Below are 21,394 nucleotides of genomic sequence, written 5' to 3'. Positions count from 1 at the left end.
GCTGCTGTCAGAGCTCTCTCAGCCCCACCCACCTCACAGGGTGTCTGTTGTGTGTGTGTGTGGGTGGGGAGAAGGTAAAGGCGTTTGTGAGCCACTCTGAGATTCAGAGTATAGGGTGGAATATAAATCCAATATCATCATCTTCTCCTCCTGGCCACAAGTGTTGTTAAGTCTTGAAGATGCTGCAGGACTCTGGCTCTTCTCTCCTGCTGCAGAGAGACTGACACGGCCACCCACCTTGAGCTGTCTGCAGGACAAAGCTGAATCCAGCCAGGTGCCTTTAAGGCCAACAAAGTTCTATTCCGGGTCTAACTTTTTGGGTGCATCCCTGGGTACCTTTTGTGGCTGCTTCAGACCAGCACAGCTACCCACCCGCAAGGTGCGCTCTGTAGTTACTCTGCCTGGAGAGCTGCTGCCAGCCGTGTTTGCAGTCTGACTTAGTCCCATGTGTGTCGTGTCCATGGTTCTGCTTGTTCTGCTGTGTTCACAGGGGCTTGTCTTTGCCACCTCTCTTTCCCCAGCTCTGCTGAGTCGCCTTGCCAGCCCACGAGGACTTGGAGGAGGCCTGGACGCAGTGCTCCAGTCGTAGCCCGTGATGGTGGGAGCCATTCCCCGGCAGCCGCGCCGCTTCTGGGGAGTGCCAGGCTGGCTGGTGTCGCCAGTGAGCTCCACCAGTAGTCACCTGCTGTTGGGCAAGGAGCGCAGGACAGCCGGGCGAGAGGGTTGCTTGCAAAGGGGTAAGTCCTCAAGAGCAGCTGGATCCCAGCACTTGACTTCTGAGCCAGGCTGCCTCCAGTTTGGTGTACTTGTTAAGTGTGTGGACTCTTATCCGGGAGAACTGGATTTGATGCCCCACTCCTCCATTTGCAGCTGCTGGAATGGTCTTGGGTCAGCCATAGCTCTGGCACAGGTTGTCCTTGAAAGGGCAGCTGCTGTGAGAGCCCTCTCCAGCCTGACCCACCTCACAGGGTATCTGTTGTGGGGGGGAAAGGAAAAGGAGATTGTGAGCCACTCTGAGACTCTGATTCAGAGAGAAGGGTGGGGTGGTCCTTGAAAGGGCAGCTTCTGTCAGAGCTCTCTCAGCCCCACCCACCTCATAGGGTGTCTGTTGTGGGGGAAGAAGGGAAAGGAGATTGCAAGCTGCTCTGAGAGAAGGGCAGGGTGGTCCTTGAAAGGGCAGCTTCTGTCAGAGCTCTCTCAGCTCCACCCACCTCACAGGGTGTCTTTTGTGGGGGAGAAAGGGAAAGGAGATTGCAAGCCGCTCTGAGACTCTGAGAGAAGGGCAGGGTGTTCCTTGAAGGGGCAGCTTCTGTCAGAGCTCTCTCAGCCCCACCCACCTCACAGGGTGTCTGTTATGTGGGAGGAAGGGAAAGGAGATTGCAAGCTGCTCTGAGACTCTGAGAGAAGGGTGGGGTGGTCCTTGAAAGGGCAGCTTCTGTCAGAGCTCTCTCAGCCCCACCCACCTCACAGGGTGACTGTTGTGGGAGAGGAAGATATAGGAGATTGTGAGCCACTCTGAGACTCTGATTCAGAGAGAAGGGTGGGGTGGTCCTTGAAAGGGCAGCTTCTGTCAGAGCTCTCTCAGCCCCACCCACCTCACAGGGTGACTGTTGTGGGAGAGGAAGACATAGGAGATTGTAAGCCACTCTGAGACTGATTCAAAGAGAAGGGCAGGGTATAAATCTACGGTGGTCGTCTTCTTCAGCTGGAGACTTCCCTGCCCCCTCTGACTTGCTGCAGGTGCTTCAGGAGGGGGAACGCTCTGCTCAGGCTGCCTGTTTGCTTCCTTGGCCGATCACAGAATCCTAGAGTTGGAAGGGACCTCCAAGGTCATTTAGCCCAGCCCCCTCCACAATGCAGGGAACTCACAAAGACCTGCCCCCAAGGAGCCCTGCTCCATGCCCAGAAGACGGCGAAAAACCCTCCAGGATCTCTGGCCAAACCGGCCTGGAAAAAAAGGCTTCCTCCTCCCTCTGTCCTTGGTGGGCCTGGACAAGAGGGCTTCCCTGGGGTTGGTGGGGGGAGAGCCAGAAGGTCTGCCAGGTTTCCGCTGGCGGGTCTAGAACAGGGCTGTCAAACTCATTTGTTATGAGGGCCGGAGCTGACATAAATGAGATCTGGTTGGGCCAAGTCATGTTGGACCGGGCCATGTGTGTACCTGTTTAAGATTAGGGAGCAGAGATAAACAGCCCCATGGTGCAGAGTGTTAAAACTGCAGTCCTAAGCTCTGCTCACGACCTGAGTTCGATCCCAGCGGAAGCTGGTTCAGGTAGCTGGCTCTAGGTTGACTCAGCCTTCCATCCTTCCGAGGTCGGTAAAAGGAGTCCCCAGCTTGCTGGGGGGGGGAAGTCTAGATGACTGGGGAAGGCAAGGGCAAACCACCCCATAAAAAGTCTGCCGTGAAAACGTTGTGAAAGCAACGTCACCCCAGAGTCGAAAACGACCGGTGTTTGCTCAGGGGACTACTTTTACCTTTTTAGCAGAGACATAAATTTTATAAAGAACACAGACAAAATACAAATATATTTCTTAAAAACGTAAAACATCCTTAAAACGTTAGCACTTGTTGGTTTTAAAGTTGCTTTATTTGTATTTCTCCCATGGGGTCCAGGGAACTGAGCAAAGGAAGCTCTGGCTCTTTTCTTCCTTCCCCAGGGGACATGGGGGGGGGAGTCTCAGCCAATAGAAGGAAGAGAGGCTTGGCTCAGTAGCTGTGCAGTGCAATTCAGAGAGCCTGGCAAAGCAAGCTTTTCCTCCCCAATGGAGGAGCCTCAGCCAATGGAGGAAATAGAAGTTTTGCCCTGTAGCTTCTGTGCGATTGTCAGCCGCCCCGAGTCCACTCACAGAGAGGGCGGGATAGAAATTTAGGGTAAATAAATAAACAAACTCTTGCAAAGCAAGCTGTGATGCAGAAGGAAACGAGAGAGAGTGAGAAGGAAGCAGATGACAGCCAGTTGCTTGGGGGCCTGATAGGAGCCCAACGGGGGCCTGATTAAGCCCCCGAACTGCATGTTTGACACCCGTGATCTAGAAGATGCCAAGTGGTGTGTGTGTGTGGTTGTGCGGGGAGTTCTTTGACATAATCCAAGCCTTAAGCTGAAGGATAGAAAAAGCTGCCTCTTAATGACGGCGTTGGTTCTGTTTCGGACCCATAGGGAAGTGGCCAGTCTCTGGCTGGGGGGGGGGGGGGGTGTAGGAAAAATTTAGGTAGGAAAAATCCAATGGATGGCTATAGAATGGGGGAGACTTGTCTTAGCAGAAGTATGTGTGAAAAAGATCTAGGGGTCTTAGTGGATCAGACGCTGAACATGAGTCAACAGTGTGATGCGGTGGCTAAAAAGGCCAATGCAATTTTCGGCTGTATCAACAGAAGTCTAGTGTCTTTGCTCTGCTCTGGTAAGACCTCACCTGGAGTCTTGTGTTCAGTTTTGGGAACCACATTTTAGGAAGGATATAGACAAGCTGGAATGGGTCCAGAGGAGGGCGACGAAGATGGTGAGGGGTCTGAAGACCAAGTCCTCTGAGGAAAGGTTGAAGGAGGTGGGGATGCTTAGCCTGGAGAGGAGGCGGCTGAGAGGTGATAGGATCACCATCTTCAAGTACTTGAAGGGCTGTCCTCTAGAGGATGGTGTGGAATTGTTTTGTGTGGCCCCGGAAGGTTGGACCAGAACCAGTGGGTTGAAATTAAGTCAGAAGAGTTTCTGGCTCAACATTAGGAAGAATTTCCTGACTGTTAGAGCGATTTCTCAGTGGAACAGGCTTCCTCGGGAGGTGGTGGGCTCTCCTTCCTAGGAGGTTTTTAAACCGAGGCTAGATGGCCATCTGACACCAATGAAGATTCTGTGAATTTAGGGGGAGGTGTTTGTGAGTTTTCTGCATTGCGCAGGGGGTTGGACTGGATGACCCTAGAGGTCCCTTCCAACTCTATGATTCTATGAACTTCCTGACCGTTAGAGAGTTCCTCAGTGGAACAGGCTTCCTCCTCGGGAGGTGGTGGGCTCTCCTTCCTTGGAGGTTTTTAAACAGAGGCTAGATGGCCACCTGACAGCAATGCGGATCCTGTGAATTTAGGGGGAGGTGTTTGTGAGTTTCCTGCCTTGTGCAGGGGGTTGGACTAGGTGACCCTGGGGATCCCTTCCAACTCTTCTATGATTCTAACAGGCTCCCTCCTCGGGAGGTGGTGGGCTCTCCTTCCTTGGAGGTTTTTCAACAGAGGCTAGATGGACATCTGACAGCAATGAAGATCCTGTGAATTTAGGGGGAGGGGTTTGTGAGTTTCCTGCCTTGTGCAGGGGGTTGGACTAGATGACCCTGGGGATCCCTTCAACTCTATGATTCTCTGAGTTGCCAGAGGGCCACCCAGCCGCCCTCATTGCCAGCCTTCCTCCTCCTTCCCTTGCAGATGTGGCTGCACGGCAGGCGTCGTAGCAGGGGGCTCATCCGGACTGCCTGATCCCCACGGCAGCACTTTAGCGCCTGCTCTCTCCGTTGCGCCCCATGCGGCACATCCATGCGGAGCGAGGCCTCTCCCAGGACTGCAGTGCAGGCGCCAGCCAGGAGGAGGAGGAAGAGGAGGAGGAGGAGGACTCCCCCCACCCCTGGCGTCGGCCCCATGGCGTCCTGATGGGCTGCAGCCCCCCGGAGCTGACTTGCCAGAAGGTCTACCAGGTCTCCATCTTCTCCCAGCTGGCCGGCTGCTCCCACCCCCCAGAGCAGAGGGCCCCCGGCCGGCAGCCTATTAAGCGGGCCTGCCCGGAGCCGCAACGGCGGCCGCGGAGGGGGCCTGAGGAGGGCGCCAAGCGAGGCCGCTGGGAGGAGGAGGAGGAGGAAGAGGGGGATGAAGATTCCATCGAGGACGGTCTGGTGGTGGACGAGCTGTCGTTGGGGGGCGCCGCTCAGCACTTCTCCCACAGCGGCCTCCGGGTGGTCGAGCACCGGCGGGAGGGAAGCCCCAGCCGCTGCGGTGCCGCCAGGGCTAAAGGAGGAGCTGCCCAGGCGCTGCCGCCGCCGCCCTCGCCACGCGCACCTTGCAGCACTTTGCACACGACGGACCGTGCCCCTGCTCCGCCCGGGGATCGCCCTGCAGACTCTGGCCCCGCCGGGAGGCAGGAGGAGAATGGGGTCCGGCTTGATCCTGATTTGCACAAGCTTGCACAGCGCTCCCCGCTGGCCGGCGGGCCTCCAGAGCCTGGCACTCCACCGGGGGCCCAGGGCTCTGATGCCAAGGGGCCGGGCTCCTCCGAGAAGACGCCATGCTCCAGCGCCTGGCTTTCCGGAGGGGGCGGCGGTTGTCCAGCCAAGCGGAAGCTACTGCCCTCGGCCGAGGGGGCAACCGATACCGGCTCAGAGGACGAGGGCCTGTCGCCAGTGCGGAAGAAGCGGGCTCCACCGTGCCCTGCTGTGCCCGCCTCCTGCCGCAGCACCGATGCCAAGGCTGCCCCCTTCTGGAACCACCTGCTTCCCGCAGCCAAGGTAAGCGCTTGGTTCACTGGGTACAGCCTGGTGGTCGTGGGACTGGGGGGATGCAGACGGGGGCCCAGCAACCCAACCTTTCCTTCCTGGTGCACGGCTGTAGGAGGAGAGTGTCCCTTGTGACCCCCCCCCCCCAGGGAGTCTTTACCCCTTTGTGTCTCCCCCCCCCCCCCCCCCCGTGCCTGCCCAGGATGGGTCTGGCCTGCAGGAGGGAGAAAGGAGCTCTGGGGAATCGCTGGCCAGTCGCCCCCAGTGGCCCTTGGTGGGTTATGTGGGGTGGAACTGGGTGCATCCCCCGGTGGGCAGGGAGGCGAGGCTGCCTCGGGGGGCTGCAGCGGGCGAAGGGAGGTGCCCGGGCTTCTGCACCATCTGCTCAGGGAGCACCGCCCCCTCCCCCAGAGGCAGAAAGATGGGCTGTGGTGGCAGCGGCGCTCTGCACATGCCCAGAGGCCGAAATCAGACAGACATGGGTGATTTAGGGCTTTGGGGTGGCAAGGGGCAGCGCCTCCGGTCAGGGCTTGGGGGGCAAAGAGGCTGCAGCCCGGTTCCCTCGTCCTGCTCTCGGGAAAGGCCCACGGGCCCTCCAGCCAGACACGGAGCGGGGAGGGAGCCCCCCATTCTGCATTCCCTGGGGTGCCTTTGGTGGCAGCCCCCCCTCCCTCCCTTACCCTGTCCCAGCAGACCCTCTGGCTGGCCTGATCCCTGCTGGAGAGGCAGTGTTTCAACAGCCTCGGGCCTGCCAAGAAGGAAGGGGCTCTCTGCCGAGCTGGCGAGTGGGCAGGCTTCCTCTGCTGGCACACTTGCTGCGGGGTGGGGGGCTGAATGCACCCACGGAGCTTGCCCAGCTGCCTCCCTCGCACTGCTGAGGCTCTGCTGTGCCTGAGGAGGTGGCACCCCCTCACCCCTCGCCTCCTGCTGCGTGTCTCCCCCCAGGTCTCCGCCAACAGCACTGCCGTGGGCCGTCAGCTGAAAGCCAGCTTGCGTCTCAAACAGTGAGTCTTCTTCTTTGCTGCCGTCTGGGAGGGGGCCGCGGCCTGTCGTCTCCTGCTGACCCTCCGGGGCCCGGGAGAGCCATCCAGCCGCCGCAGGGGGACCCCAACTGGGGCTTGGGGGATGGCAGGTGGGACTGACCGCTGGCTGCTGCTGCCCCACAGGCGACCTCTCCGCAGCGGCTTGCGCAGGAGTCCCGCGGGCAGCCGGTCTCCCCCGGGGCCGTGGGCCACGACCTCCACCAGCCGGGCCCTTCTGGGGAACTTTGAGGTAACCGCAGAGCTCGCTGCCTGCCTGGGGCAGGGCGGAGGGGGGCTTCTTAGGAGGCCGCTCTGGGCACTGGGAGGGGCACCGGAGTCGTCTCCTACCCCCTCCTGACAGGCACATGTGGCTCCAACCTCTTCTCGCCTCCTGCGTTATCCCCGCAGCCCTGGGAGCTGCCTTCTGCCCGAGAGCAGCCCCTTTGTGGCCGGAGCCAGCTCTGGCAGGCCGCCTGCATCAGTCCAACTCCTCCTCCACGTGCCCACAACTGGGCCCTGGGCTAAGCCCTCGTTTCACCCCAGCCTCATTCTGCCCCCAGGCAAAGAGAGCCAGTTTGGTGCAGTGGTGAAGTGCGTGGACTCTTATCTGGGAGAACCGGGTTCGATTCCCCGCTCCTCCACTTGCACCTGCTGAGATGGCCTTGAGTCAGCCAGAGCTCTGGCAGAGATTGTCCTTGAAAGGGCAGCTGCTGTGAGAGCCCTCTAAGCCTTACCCACCTCACAGGGTGTCTGTTGTGGGGGAAGAAGACATAGGAGATTGTAAGGTGCTCTGAGACTCTGATTCAGAGAGATGGGCGGGGTATACATCTATGGTCTTCTTCTTAGGTTCAAAGACTGTTATCTAGGAGAACCAGATAGGATTCCCTGCTCCTCCACTTGCAGCTGCTGGAATGGCCTTGGGTCAGCCATAGCCCTCACATTGTCCTTGAAAGGGCAGCTTCTGTTAGAGCCAGTTTGGTGTAGTGGTGAAGTACGCGGACTCTTATCTGGGAGAATTGGGTTTGATTCCCCACTCTTCCACTTGCACCTGCTGAGATGGCCTTGGGTCAGCCATAGCTCTGACAGAGGTTGTCCTTGAAAGAGCAGCTGCTGTAAGAGCCCTCTCAGCCCCACCCACCTCATAGGGTGTCTGTTGTGGGGGAAGAAGACATAGGAGATTGTAAGGTGCTCTGAGACTCTGATTCAGAGAGAAGGGTGGGGTATACATCTATGGTCTTCTTAGATTCAAAGACGCTTATCTGGGAGAACCAGGTTTGATTCCCCATTCCTCCACTTGCACCTGCTGGAATGGCCTTGGGTCAGCCATAGCCCTCACATTGTCCTTGAAAGGGCAGCTTCTGTGACAGCCAGTTTGGTGTAGTGGTTAAGTGCACAGACTCTTATCCGGGAGAACCGGGTTTGATTCCCCACTTCTCCACTTGCACCTGCTGAAATGGCCTTGGCTCAGCCATAGCTTTCATAGAAGCTGTCCTTGAAAGGGCAGCTGCTATAAAAGAACTCTCAGCCCCACCTACCTCACAGGGTGTTTGTTGTGGGCCAGGAGGCGGTGGGGGGGAAGGTAGAGGAAATTGTGACTGCTCTGAGACTCTGAGATTCAGAGTATAGGGCGGGATATAAATCCAAAATCATCTTCTTCGTGAGCCTCCCATTGGCCCGCTGGGTGGAAAGGTGACCGTCTGGGTGGGTAGGTCGCACTCCCTAGGCCTGGCCTGGGTGGAAGGAGCAGGGTGGGAAGCCCCTGGCTGCTGGGTGTTGCCAGTTCGCTGTCCCATGGAGGAGCGGGGGGAGGTTTCCTTCGTCTGGGTGCCGGGAGTTCCACCTTTCCCTTTGCCCCCCCCCCGCCCCCTTGCAGGAGTCGATGCTGAAGGGCCGCTTCCCACCCTCGGGGCGGATCGAAGGCTTCACGGCGGAGATCGGGGCCAGCGGCTCCTACTGCCCGCAGCATGCCACCCTGCCTGTCGAGGTCACCTACTTTGACATCATGGAGCACAGTGCCCCCTCGCCCTTCCTGGTGCGTAGCCGGGGGGGGGGGGGGCAGAGATCCTGGTGGGCGCCTGGCCTGGAAGGCGGGAGGGGAGTGGGTTGCTTTCCTGGCCGGCCCCCGCAGCCTTGCTTGGCTCCTCCCACACAGGCTGGGGAGGGAGGGGGGTCACATTGCAGTCCTTGGGACGCTCGAGATGGGGGAAATAATAGGGAGCCCACGGAAGGCTGCTTGCCCAAGTGGTTGCGGGGTGCGTGTCTTCCTTCCCTGTCCCCGTGATATTGCATCCCGAGGCTCCTCTCCTCAGTGCTCTTCGCTCTCCTCCTGCTCCAGGGCGTCATAGATTTGGATGCCTTGGGAAAGAAGGGCTACAGCATCCCCAAAACAGGCACGATCCAAGTGGTGAGTCGGGGTGGGGGAGGAGGGGGACGAGGGAGGCTCCCTGGCCCTCACCTTGCTGCGCAGCTCGGGCTTGGCTCTGGCGGCCCCTCCTCCAAGGGGAGAGAGGTGACGGGGGGGGGGAGCGGGAGGGCCCTTGGCCATTCCACACCTGGCTGTCTTGCTCTTGCAGTCCCCCCCCCCCCCCGGGCAGACGCCCTCCCTGGCGCTTGACACGCTCTCTGTTCCGGCAGACCTTATTCAACCCCAACAAGACGGTGGTGAAGATGTTCCTCGTGACCTACGACTTCCACGACATGCCTGCCAGCCACCTCACCTTCCTGCGCCACCGCATCTTCCTGGTGCCCGTGGGGAAGGAGCAGGGGGGGCTGCCCAGGAGGGTCCTTTGCTACCTGATGCACCTGAGGTACGCACCGACTGTTGCCTGCAGCTCTCGCTTGTGACAGCCCCGCCCTCCCCAGCATGGCCCCTGTTGTGGCCTGCTGCCTGCCAAAAGGTCGGACCAGAACCGGCGGGTTGAAATTAAACCCAAAGAGTTTCCAGCTCAACATTAGGAAGGACTTCCTGGCAGAGCAGTTCCTCAGTGGAAGAGGCTTCCTCCTTGGGAAGTAGTGGGTTCTCCTTCTTTGGAAGCTTTTAAGCCAGGGGTGGGGGACCTTTTTTCTGCCAAGGGCCATTTGGATATTTAAAACATCATTCACGGGCCATACAAAATAATCAACTTAAAAAACAGAGCTCTGCCGAGAGAGAACAATCCAGGCTGGCAAAATTAAGGCAAAATAATTGTTTTTCTATTTGAAGTCATGTGGGGAGAGCCTAATTTGGCACACACACACACGCCCCTGGCCCGCCACCCTAGGCAAATGCCTAGGTCCAGGGGGGTTTTTTTGTAGAGACTACCACGTGGCTCGACTTGGCCCAGCAATCCCCGAGGGCCAGACCGAGAGATCTCGAGGACCATAAATGGCCCTCAGGACGGACGTTCCCCACCCCTGTCTTAAAGAGACCCTAGCTGGCCCCCTGACAGCAATGCTGATCCTGTGAACTGGCCAGGTCTTGAGAAGGAGGGCAGGAAGGGCTGCGTCAGGGCTTCGTCCTTGTGGGCCCATCTTACAAGCCCAGGGAAATGCTGTTTGCTGCTTTTCAGGGTCAGGAAGGAATTTCCCTCCCTTTCAGGTTGTCCAAGAGATCCTGCAGGGTTTTTTGGCTTCCTCTAAGCACAGAGCAGGGGTCACTGGGGAATGGGGCTGGGGGGTGAGAGGTAGCTTGTGAATTCCCTGTGTTGTGCGGGGGTTGGACTAAATGACCCTGGAGGTCCCCTCCAGCCTGTGGTTCTTTCCAAGACAGCCCCTGCAAGCACCTTAGGAACTTTTATTTATTATTTATTTCAAACATTAAAAAGCCACCTTTCTCCCTCATGGAGATCAAGGCAGCCTGCAGCTTAGAGAAAATACACAAAACAGAATACATGAAATATATATATATATATATAAAACAGAATTTTTAAAAAATTTAATTTAGAATTTTTTTTTAAAAAAAAATTAAATTTCAGAATTTGAATTTAGGGGGAGGTGTCTGTGAGTTTCCTGCATTGTGCAGGGGGTTGGACTAGATGGCCCTGGAGGTCCCTTCCAACTCTTCTATGATTCTAACAGGCTTCCTCGGGAGGTCGTGGGCTCTCCTTCCTTGGAGGTTTTTCAACAGAGGCTAGATGACCATCTGCAGCAATGAGGATCCTGTGAATTTTGGGGGAGGTGTTTGTGAGTTTCCTGCATTGTGCAGGGGGTTGGACTAGATGGCCCTGGAGGTCCCTTCCAACTCTTCTATGATTCTAACAGGCTTCCCCCTCGGGAGGTCGTGGGCTCTCCTTCCTTGGAGGTTTTTCAACAGAGGCTAGATGACCATCTGCAGCAATGAGGATTCTGTGAATTTTGGGGGAGGTGTTTGTGAGTTTCCTGCATTGTGCAGGGGGTTGGAGTAGATGGCCCTGGAGGTCCCTTCCAACTCTTCTATGATTCTAACAGGCTTCCCCCTCGGGAGGTGGGGGGCTCTCCTTCCTTGGAGGTTTTTAAATAGAGGCTAGATGGCCACCTGACAGCAATGAAGATCCTGTGAATTTAGGGGGAGGTGTTTGTGAGTTTCCTGCACCGTGCAGGGGGTTGGACTAGATGACCCTGTAGGTCCCGTCCAACTCTAAGATTCTGTGAAATTGGTGTGCTGTGATGGCAGCCATTTTCACAAGGGCCAACTCCCGGCTGCAGGCTTCCTTTCAGTGGCATCTCGCCCATAAGAGATCCCTGGGCCCTGAATCGGTGGGAGAGCAGCTGGGTGGCCCTTCCTGAAGGAGCCCGTGGCTTGCCCCGTGGCACTGGTGGCTGTGTGGGCTGCTGCACAGACAGGGTCCTCTCTCGCCATCTCCAGCTCTGCAGAGCCTTTTGCCGGGTGGGGAGGGCCCTCTATCCACCTGCCAGAGGCGTTTCTGTCTCCCTTGCCCACCCCCACTTTGGGCACAGCACAGCCCTTTGGCCGACCGGGTTGTCATTCCGGCCTCCCTTTGCAGGTTCCACAGTTCCAAGTCTGGGAAGATTTACCTGCATGACGACATCCGCCTGCTGTTCTCCCGCAAGTCGATCGAGATTGACTCGGGGATCCCGTACGAACTGAAGTCCTTCACGGAGCTGCCGCGCAACCCCTGCTACTCGCCACGCACCTGAAGAGGGAGCCAGCAGCAGGAAGGGACAGGAGCAGCGGCAGAGGCCAGGCGGCCCGGGAGAGTTTGCTGTGGACCGAGCCCCGTGACTCAGTATTTATTCCCAAGGCTGGGCCAGAGAGAGAGAGAAAGAGAGAGGCCTTTGCCCTATCTGGACAGCGAATGCAGTTCTCCGAGTGCTGATTCTGGTGGCCTCAGCAGCCTTGGTGGAGGGGGGGGGGGGAGGAAAGGTTTGCCTTGAGGGAAGGACTTGGGCGCCCTGGTGGGTATCTCAAGGGAGGGCGCGACTTCAAGGCCAGCACGGGGTGGGGAAGGGGAGGAGACTCTACGTGACCTTTGCATCTTGGGGCGGGGGGGAACAGGGAGGATTCCCCTGCTTCTCCAAGGTCTCCTTCAGGGCGGAGAGAGCTTTTTTCTTTTCAGGTTGCTGCCTCCCCTAGGCTAGCAGGAGCTCTGGCTGGAGCAGGGAGGCCTTGCAGAGAGGGACGGGCCCAGGCCTGGGAAGCGGAGGCCTTACAGGTGTTTTGGAGGGGTGGGGACGGGGAGACAGAAGAAAATCTCTGGCACACAGCCAGACAAGAGAGCACATCTGGGGGGGGGTGTATGAAGGACGGCTACAACTTTGCCCTCATGGGCACTCGTGGCTGGGGGGGGGGGCAGGCTGCTGCCTCTTTTCTGCTCAGCCACACTCCCCCTCCATGATGCCCTGCGTTGGGGAGGCCCAGGTGGTTGTATGAACTCCCCCCTCCAGACTCCCCTTGCCCTGTGCTGTGCCCTTGAGTGGGAAGGGAAGGAGAAGGCTTGCGGGGGTGGGGAGACGTTTTGTGGGGGTGGGGGGGCAGGCCTTGGCTGTGCTCCCTCTCTGCCGAAGAGAGAAATGGTGCCAAACTGGGGGGCGGGGGGAAGCGAGCAGAGCTGAGGCTCCGGAGCCCGTTTGGGGGTGCCGCGTAAGAGCAAAGGGTGGCCCCAGCAGGGGTGGGGTGGAGGCCTTGGTCCTTCTTTGAGAAAGCAGAGACTGGCCGCCTGCGTCTGTGAAGGGGGTTGTGGCCAGCCAGGAGGGCTGGGGAGGGGTCAGTGTTTCTTGTCCCTCGGAATTCCCATAGCCTCTGCGCACCTCTGGAGTGGGCTGCCACCTCCTGTGCTGAAGGGGGGGGGAGCTGAAGGGTAAGCATCGGCGACACTTGAAGATATTTATATATAAGAAAAGGGGTGGTACCTTCTCCTTTTGTTTTGGAAAAAAAAAAGCAAATTCTATAAATGTGTGTTTGAAAACAGACCCTCGACTCCTGTGCTTCTGGGACCTTCGAATTCTGGAGTATGGTGTTCAGTTTTGGGCACCACATTTTAAGAAGGATCTAGACAAGCTGGAAGAGGTCCAGAGGAGGGCAACGAAGATGGTGAGGGGTCTGGAGACCAAGTTCTATGAGGAAAGGTTGAAGGAGCTGGGGATGTTTAGCCTGGAGAGGAGGCGGCTGAGAGGTGATAGGATCACCGTCTTCAGAAGAAGATATTGGATTTATATCCCGCCCTCCACTCCAAAGAGTCTCAGAACGGCTTACAATCTCCTTTCCCTTCCTCCCCCACAACAGACACCCTGTGAGGTAGATGAAGATACTGGATTTATATCCCGCCCTCCACTCCAAAGAGTCTCAGAGCGGCTCATAATCTCCTTTCCCTTCCTCCCCCACAACAGACACCCTGTAAGGTGGGTGGGGCTGGAGAGGGCTCTCACAGCAGCTGCCCTTTCAAGGACCACCTCTGCCAGAGCTATGGCTGACCCAAGGCCATTCCAGCAGCTGCGAGTGGAAGAGTGGGGAATCAAACCCGGTTCTCCCAGATAAGAGTCCGCACACTTAACCACTACACCAAACTGGCTCCCCAGGCTCTTCAAGGACTTGAAGGGCTGTCCTCGAGAGGATGCTGGGCTCAGGGCAGCTACCTGCCTAGGTTGAACAGTGCAGGGGGAGATGCCTACACCCTAGAATTCATCCCAATAGATCAGCCGTTGGGATGACACTGTGAGTTGGAACCCAGCTGCAAACTCATAGATGGCAAAAAGGAGCAGGGTGGTTGGGGGATGAGCTATCGTGCTGGAGGCCATCATGCTGGAGACCAAGTCCTATGAAGAAAGGCTGAAGGAGCTGGGGATGTTTAGCCTGGGGAAGAGGCGGCTGAGAGGTGATAGGATCACCATCTTCAAGTACTTTAAGGGCTGTCATATAGACCAGAGGATGGTGTGGAATTGTTTTCTATGGCCCCGGAAGGTAGGACCAGAACCAGTGGGTTGCAATTAAATCAAAAGAGTTTCCAACTCAACATTAGGAAGAACTTCCTGACCGTTAGAGCGATTCCTCAGTGGAACAGGCTTCCTCCTTGGAGGTGGTGGGCTCTCCTTCCTTGGAGGTTTTTCAACAGAGGCTAGATGGCCACCTGACAGCAATGAAGATCCTGTGAATTTAGGGGGGAGGTGTTTCTGTGTCCCTGCATTGTGCAGGGGGTTGGACTAGATGACCCTGGAGGCTCCTTCCAACTCTATGATTCTAGTTGAAAGGCAGTTTTGATTTTACCACAGTCAGAGTGGGGTGGTGGCGACTCCTGTTTATGTATTTGTTTAGCTTCTATCCCGCCCTACCCCACAAATGGGCTGCCTCCCCACTGACTCCTAAGGAACCCGTTCGTCCTGCTGTCCTGAGCAGTGCCAGCGGTTGGCAATCCTCCTTTTGCGGCTGCTGGGGTACCTTTTGAGACCCTCTTTGCCCTCTGTTCAACATGGGCTGGTGTCCTCCCCAGGTGGCTTTTGCTCTCCTAGAGCGCTGGGCTGCACTGTGTCCTTGGCCTCTCTTGGATGCCCCTCCTGCAGCTGAGAGAGCTGTCCTGCCCCAGGATGAGAGGGGCCCTGCTTCCCTGGGGGCTCTAGAGAGCTGTCAGGGGAGAGACACAGCAAAACCTAGTTCCTCCGCTGACTTCAGGCTCCAACGCAGACTCAACTGGGGGGGGGGGGAGGGGGGAAGGACAGGCAGATGTTAACAGAAGACCAACAGAGAACTGTTCCTGGAGACAGGAGCCAGAAAGTGGGGGAAGTGAGCCAGTTTTCCAGGATTTCTGTTATGTGTATCATAAAATTTCTCAAGGAGTATCAGGTCCATGAAATAGAATCATAGAGTTGGAAGGGACCTCTAGGGTCATCTAGTCCAACCCCCTGCACAATGCAGGAAACTCACAAACACCTCCCCCTAAATTCACAGGATCTTCATTGCTGTCAGATGGCCATCTAGCCTCTGTTGAAAAACCTCCAAGGAAGGAGAGCCCACCACCTCCCGAGGAGGCCTGTTCCACTGAGGAACCGCTCTAATGGTCAGGAAGTTCTTCCCAATAGAATCATAGAGTTGGTAAGGGACCTCCAAAGACATCTAGTCCAACCCCCTGCACAATGCAGGAAACTCACAAACACCTCCCCCTAAATTCACAGGATCCGCATTGCTGTCAGATGGCCATCTAGCCTCTGTTGAAAAACCTCCAAGGAAGGAGAGCCCACCACCTCCTGAGGAGGAAGCCTGTTCCACTGAGGAATCACTCTAACGGTCAAGAAGTTCTTCCTAATGTTGAGCCGGAAACTGTGGCTACCTTCCGGGGCCACAGAAAACAATTCCACCCTCCTCTATAGGACAGCCCTTCAAGTACTTGAAGATGGTGATCGTATCCCCTCTCAGCCGCCTCCTCTCCATGGGATGCCCTGCTCTCTTTGGAATGTAGGTTTTTAGGTTTTTTTAGTTAAAATTGGAGGCAATCCTGTTCTTGTGTCCTGAAAGCTACACCTTTATAAGTATCCAAGTCAGTGGCCAACCGTCCTCCTTGCCCTCTTGATAGCCCTGGTTGGGAACAGTGACCATAAGCTAATTAAAATTTCTGTAAATAGGGAGTTGCACCGAAAGACCAACACAGCTACATTTAACTTTGCAAGGGGTAAATTCTCTCAAAGAAGGGGGCTTGTGAAGAAGAAACTGAAAGGAAAGGTAAGAAAGGAGGATCAGATCCCTTCAAGGAAGTTTGGCAATTATTAAAACTACAATCCTATAAGCTCAGATGAAAATGTATACCACAGGTTAGGACAATAGCTACAAATAGGTATTTAAAAGGCCTGCATGGTTATTGAACAAAGTGATAGAAATAGTAGAAGGTAAGAAGTGGAAGGCTAGTCTGACGGAGGTAAATAAAAGGGAGCACAGGCTGTGGCAAATAAAATGCAGGTTGGTGATCAGACAGGCAAAAAGGGACTATGAAGAATGTATTGCCAAAAACATAAAGACTGATGATAATTTCTTCAAAATGCACTAGTGATAGAAAACCAGCCAGGGAGGCAGTGGGGCAACTGATGGACAAATTAAAAACTGACAAATCACCAGTGCCAGATGGCAAACATCCAAGACTCCGGGAAGAACTCAAATGTGAACTTGTGGATCTCCTCCCAAAAGTATGCAGTCTATCACTAAAATCCACAATCCCAAGAACTGGAAGGTAATTAATATAATCTCCACCTTTTTAAAAAAAACAAACAAAACCCAGAGGAGATGTGGGACTTTACAGACCTGTCAGTCTAATGCCAATACTAAGTTGGTGATTCTATCTGTTATTGAAGATCGAATTGGCAAGCAGACTGACGAACAAAAGCTATTGTGGAAGATTCCGCATGGATTCTGTAAAGGAAGATCTTGTCTCACTAACTTTTCAGAGTTCTTTGACGGGCTTCCTCATCAAAGGCTCCTAAGTAAACTCAGCAGTTATGGGAGAAAAGGACTGTGGCGGAACCGGCCCGATTCTGCCTTCAGACCCGGTCCCGTCAGCTCCCTATGGAGTCGCCAACTCCTGGAGGGAGCTATTTCTCCTCCTGCCCCTTGGGCTCGCTGCCACCACCTGCTCAGTCCCGGGGTTCAGATTGAGAGGAACAGGACTCCCAATCCCCCTCTCCAGCTGTGAGGCCAGGCCTCCAGGTCCTCTGCCACCCTGCACTTGGGTTTCACAGAGACCTCAGCACTTCTTTGGGGCACCCCTGGAGGACTGGCACCTTATCCAACTGCATGCCTTCCCCCCTTCACCTGGGGCCCCCTTCTTAACACAGCGTGGTCTAAAGCGGTCTGGGGATCTATGTGGTACAGAGATTGACTGCCAGCATTTAAAACAGAAAAAACATTTATTTAAAAGAGAAAAATATAGGAAAAGAAAAAACAAAAACAGTTGCATCTACAAAATTAGCACAGCACAGCACACAGCATAACAAAGAAAAGTTGATTATAAACGCATCCTGCTGGCCCTGATCTAAACTTGCCCTGTCTTGTGAATTACTTACTTAGTCCGCCTGCCTGGGGGCCTCCCCGGCAGGAGCCTCCATTTCTCACCACATGCTCGCTCGAGCCCCCGTTCAAATCTGCCTTCTCTTCCTGCCTAACACATGCAAGGAACAACAGCACTTCCTGCCTCTCTAGGAGATTTTCCCCCTAGCGTTGTTGGTTTGGCTCTGGAAGGGAGGGGGGGGAGTGAGGGGAAGGCTACAACGCTTGCTGAGGGATTTACTGACCCCTGCCAAATGAAGCACCACCACTGCCTAAAATGGCGTTTCTCCACAAGGACACAACTGAACAGGAAGCAGAATGAATAGAAACAGGTGGTTTTCACAGTGGGTCGTGGTAACCAGTGGGGGGCTGCGGGGCTCAGTGCTGGGTGCAGTGCTTTCTGACTTCACGGAATCAGTGTCGGAAGGAGCCACAGAGGCCATCTAGTCTAACTCAATGCAGAATCAGTCTAAAGCATCCGAAACGTGGTTGTCCAGAGATCCAGGTGGGCAGCCATGTCGGTATGAAGCAACAAAATTAAGTTAAGAGTGCATTCGCACCTGTAGGACCAACAAAGACTGACTCAGAATGTCAGCTGTTGTGTGCAGACAATGGACTGGGTACAGCGAGCAGAACTTGCATACAGCTGGTGGGTTAAGAGTGCAAACCGATAGAAAGTTAGGATCGAATGGCAAAATAGTGTAATAAGTTGAAAGACCAAGGCTGAGCCGCTGGTTCAGCCCTCCAGAGCCGCAACTGCCTCTCGACACCTCCTAAAGGGGAGGAAGCTGGAGTCCAGCCTGGCTCCTTGAAGACCTACACAGAGCAGTTCCTTCCAGGTAAGAACATAAGAGAAGGCCTGTTGGATCAGGCCAATGGCCCATCCAGTCCAACACTCTGTGTCACTTAAGAACAGAAGAGAAACCATGTTGGATCAGGCCAGTGGCCCATCCAGTCCAACACTCTGTGTCACATAAGAACATAAGAGAAGCCCTGTTGGATCAGGCCAGTGGCCCCCCAGTCCAACACTCTGTGTCACATAAGAACATAAGAGAAGCCCTGCTGGAACAGGCCAATGGCCCATCCAGTCCAACACTCTGTGTCACATAAGAACATAAGAGAAGCCCTGTTGGATCAGGCAAATGGCCCATCCAGTCCAACACTCTGTGTTACATAAGAACATAAGAGAAGCCCTGTTGGATCAGGCCAGTGGCCCATCCAGTCCAACACTCTGTGTCACATAAGAACATAACAGAAGCCCTGTTGGATCAGGCCAGTGGCCCATCCAGTCGAACACTCTGTGTCACATAAGAACATAAGAGAAGCCCTGTTGGATCAGGCCAGTGGCCCATCCAGTCGAACACTCTGTGTCACATAAGAACATAAGAGAAGCCCTGCTGGATCAGGCCAGTGGCCCATCCAGTCCAACACTCTGTGTCACATAAGAGAAGCCATGTTGGATCAGGCCAATGGCCCATCCAGTCCAACACTCTGTGTCACATAAGAACATAAGAGAAGCCCAGTTGGATCAGGCCAGTGGCCCATCCAGTCCTACACTCTGTGTCACATAAGAGAAGCCCTGTTGGATCAGGCCACTGGCCCATCCAGTCCAACACTCTGTGTCACATAAGAGAAGCCATGTTGGATCAGGCCAATGGCCCATCCAGTCCAACACTCTGTGTCACATAAGAGAAGCCTTGTTGGATCAGGCCAGTGGCCCATCCAGTCCAACACTCTGTGTCACACAGGGGCCAATACACACACACACACACACTGTGGCTAATAGCCACTGATGGACCTCTGCTCCATATTTTTATCCAATTCCCTCTTGAAGCTGCCTATGCCTGTAGCCGCCACCTCCTGTGGCAGTGAGTTCCACATGTTAATCACCCTTTGGGTGAAGAAGGACTTCCTTTTATCCATTCTAACCTGACTGCTCAGGAATTTCATTGAATGTCCATGAGTTCTTGTATTGTGAGAAGGGGGGAAAAGGACTTCTTTCTCGACTTTCTCCATCCCATGCATAATCTTGTCAACCTCTATCATGTCACTCCACAGTCGATGTTTCTCCAAGCTAAAGAGCCCCAAGCGTTTTAACCTTTCTTCATAGGGAAAGTGTTCCAAACCTTTAATCGTTCTAGTTGCCCTTTTCTGCACTTTTTCCAATGCTATAATATCTTTTTTGAGGTGCGGTGACCAGAATTGCACACAGTATTCCAAATGAGACTGCACCATCGATTTATACAGGGGCATTATGATACTGGCTGATTTGTTTTCAATTCCCTTCCTAATAATTCCCTAATAATTGCCTTTTTTATTGCAAACGCACACTGTCTTGACATTTTCAGTGAGTTCTCTACCACGACCCCAAGATCTCTCTCTTGGTCAGTCTCTGCCAGTTCACACCCCATCAGCTTGTATTTGTAGCTGGGATTCTTGGCCCCAATGTGCATTACTTTGCACTTGGCCACATTGAACCGCATCTGCCACGTTGACGCCCACTCACCCAGCCTCAACAGATCCCTTTGGAGTTCCTCACAATCCTCTCTAGTTCTCACCACCCTGAACAATTTAGTGTCATCCGCAAACTTGGCCACTTCACTGCTCACTCCCAACTCTAAATCTTTTATGAACAAGTTAAAGAGCATGGGACCCAGTACCGAGCCCTACGGCACCCCACTGCTTACCGTCCTCCACTGCGAAGACTGCCCATTTATACTCACTCTCTGCTTCCTATTACTCAGCCAGTTTTTGATCCACAAGAGGACCTGTCCTTTTACTCCATGACTCCCGAGCTTACTAAGGAGCCTTTGATGAGGAACTTTATCAAAAGCTTTCTGGAAGTCAAGGTAAACAACATCTATCGGGTGTCCACATGTTTGTTCACCCCCTCAAAGAAATGTAACAGGTTAGTGAGGCAAGATCTTCCCTTACAGAACCCAGGCTGGGTCTTCCTCAATAAATTCCTCCTCCTGTCCAGACATCGTTGCATCTGCAGGAGGGTGCATCGAGCACAAGAGAGCCCATCACGGCCTGCATCAAGCTGTGTTGGGCTCCAAGGGACCCGGTTGGGCTGCAACTCTCTTCTCTTGCTGGGGACCAGCCACCTAGGGTGGCCAATCCCCAGGTGCGGCAGGGGATTTCCCGGTTTGGAGCCCCCCCCCCCGCTTCAGGAAGGGAAGGAAGTGTTTGCTGGGCACTCCATTATTGCGTAGGGAGACTCCCATCGGAAAGAATGGAGAATTGATCTGCGGGTATCTGGGGCTCTTGTAGAGCTGTATTTGGAGATAGAGGCACCACATTCTCAGTATAGGATCCAGTGCCTCTCCCCAAAATACCCCCCAAGTTTCGAGAAGATTGGACCAGGGGGTCCAATTCTACGAGCCCCCAAAGAAGGTGCCCCTATTTTCATGATTTCCTAGGGAAGGATTTAAAAAGGTCTGCATTCCCTTTCAGCGGGTTGGCCAGAACTCTCTTCGGAGTTCTTTGATACTTAACACACCCTTGCTCCTGGCTCTGCCCCAAAGTCTCCTGGCTCTGCCCCCAAAATCTTCTGGCTCCACCCCCAAAATCCCCAGCTATTTTTTGAATTGGTTTGGCAACCCTAGTTCCTGAGGGGCTGTTTTTTGAGATAGAAGTACCACATTTTCAGTATAGCATCCAGTGCCTCTCCCCAAAACATCCCCCCCCCCGAATTTCAAGAAGATTGGACAAGGGGGTCCAATTCTATGAGCCCCCAAAGAAGGTGTTTGTATCTTCATGATTTCCTAGGGAAGGCATTTAAAAAGGTGTGCGGTCCCTTTCAGTGGGATGGCCAGAACTCCCTTTGGAGTTCCATGGTGCTTATCAGCCCCATGCTCCTGGCTCCGCCCCCAAAGCCTCCAGATATTTCTTGAATGGGACTTGGCAACTCTATTTCCTGAGTGGCTGTTTTTTGAGGTAGAAGCATGAAATTTTCAGCATAGCATCCATTGCCTCTCCCCAAAATACCCCCCGAGTTTCAAGAAGATTGGACCAGGGGGTCCAATTCTATGAGCTCCCAAAGAAGGTGCCCCTACCCTCCATTATTTCCTAGGGAAGGAAGGCATTTTAAAAGGTGTGCTGTCCCTTTAAATGTGATGGCCAGAACTCCCAATGTCTCCTGGCTCCACCCTTGCTCCCGTCTCCACCCCCAAAGTCCCCAGATATTTCTTAAATTGGACTTGGCAACCCTGCGGCCGCCCCTGGCTCTGTCCTTCCCTGCGGCCTGCCCGGACTAGCGGGGGCTCAAGGGGCAGCAGCGCCGAGGGCGCGAAGAGGGCGGCCAAGCCTGGCGGAAGCGGCTTCAGCCGGAGCCGGAAGTCGCTCCGCCATGGGGTGCCGACGTGCTCCCGCGGCAGTCCCCTCCCGCCGGCTTCCGTAGAGCGGAACCGGAAGTGGCGTCTCCCGGCGCGGCGGAGGGATTTGAGGGCCGTGCCGCCGGAAGTGCCGGGCG

General features: G+C 55.0%; 1 protein-coding gene across 1 annotated transcript; it reads left to right on the top strand.

Annotated features, from left to right (window-relative positions):
* The first annotated feature begins 521 nt into the window (after nucleotides 1–521).
* ATOSB (atos homolog B) lies at nucleotides 522–11,612 on the top strand. Its single transcript, XM_060236474.1, has 8 exons — nucleotides 522–737; nucleotides 4,403–5,472; nucleotides 6,406–6,464; nucleotides 6,627–6,732; nucleotides 8,356–8,514; nucleotides 8,818–8,886; nucleotides 9,117–9,289; nucleotides 11,444–11,612. The coding sequence occupies exons 2-8, from the start codon at nucleotides 4,498–4,500 to the stop codon at nucleotides 11,595–11,597; spliced, it is 1,695 nt and encodes a 564-aa protein (XP_060092457.1). The 5' UTR covers nucleotides 522–737; nucleotides 4,403–4,497; the 3' UTR covers nucleotides 11,598–11,612.
* The last annotated feature ends 9,782 nt before the right edge of the window (nucleotides 11,613–21,394 follow it).

The sequence above is a fragment of the Heteronotia binoei genome, chromosome 4 (genome assembly GCF_032191835.1).
Source record: "Heteronotia binoei isolate CCM8104 ecotype False Entrance Well chromosome 4, APGP_CSIRO_Hbin_v1, whole genome shotgun sequence".
Taxonomy (NCBI): domain Eukaryota; kingdom Metazoa; phylum Chordata; class Lepidosauria; order Squamata; family Gekkonidae; genus Heteronotia; species Heteronotia binoei.
The sequence above is the reverse complement of the archived record's forward strand: the minus strand, read 5'-3'. Positions and strand labels throughout refer to the sequence as shown.

What these genes read in the sequence shown, in the direction of transcription:
- ATOSB (XM_060236474.1), top strand. Translation starts at nt 4,498, where the DNA reads ATGCGGCACATCCATGCGGAGCGAGGCCTCTCCCAGGACTGCAGTGCA. An exon ending in ACCTGCTTCCCGCAGCCAAG is followed by an intron (nt 5,473 to 6,405) that starts GTAAGCGCTTGG and finishes GTCTCCCCCCAG; the next exon opens with GTCTCCGCCAACAGCACTGC. An exon ending in TGCTACCTGATGCACCTGAG is followed by an intron (nt 9,290 to 11,443) that starts GTACGCACCGAC and finishes CTCCCTTTGCAG; the next exon opens with GTTCCACAGTTCCAAGTCTG.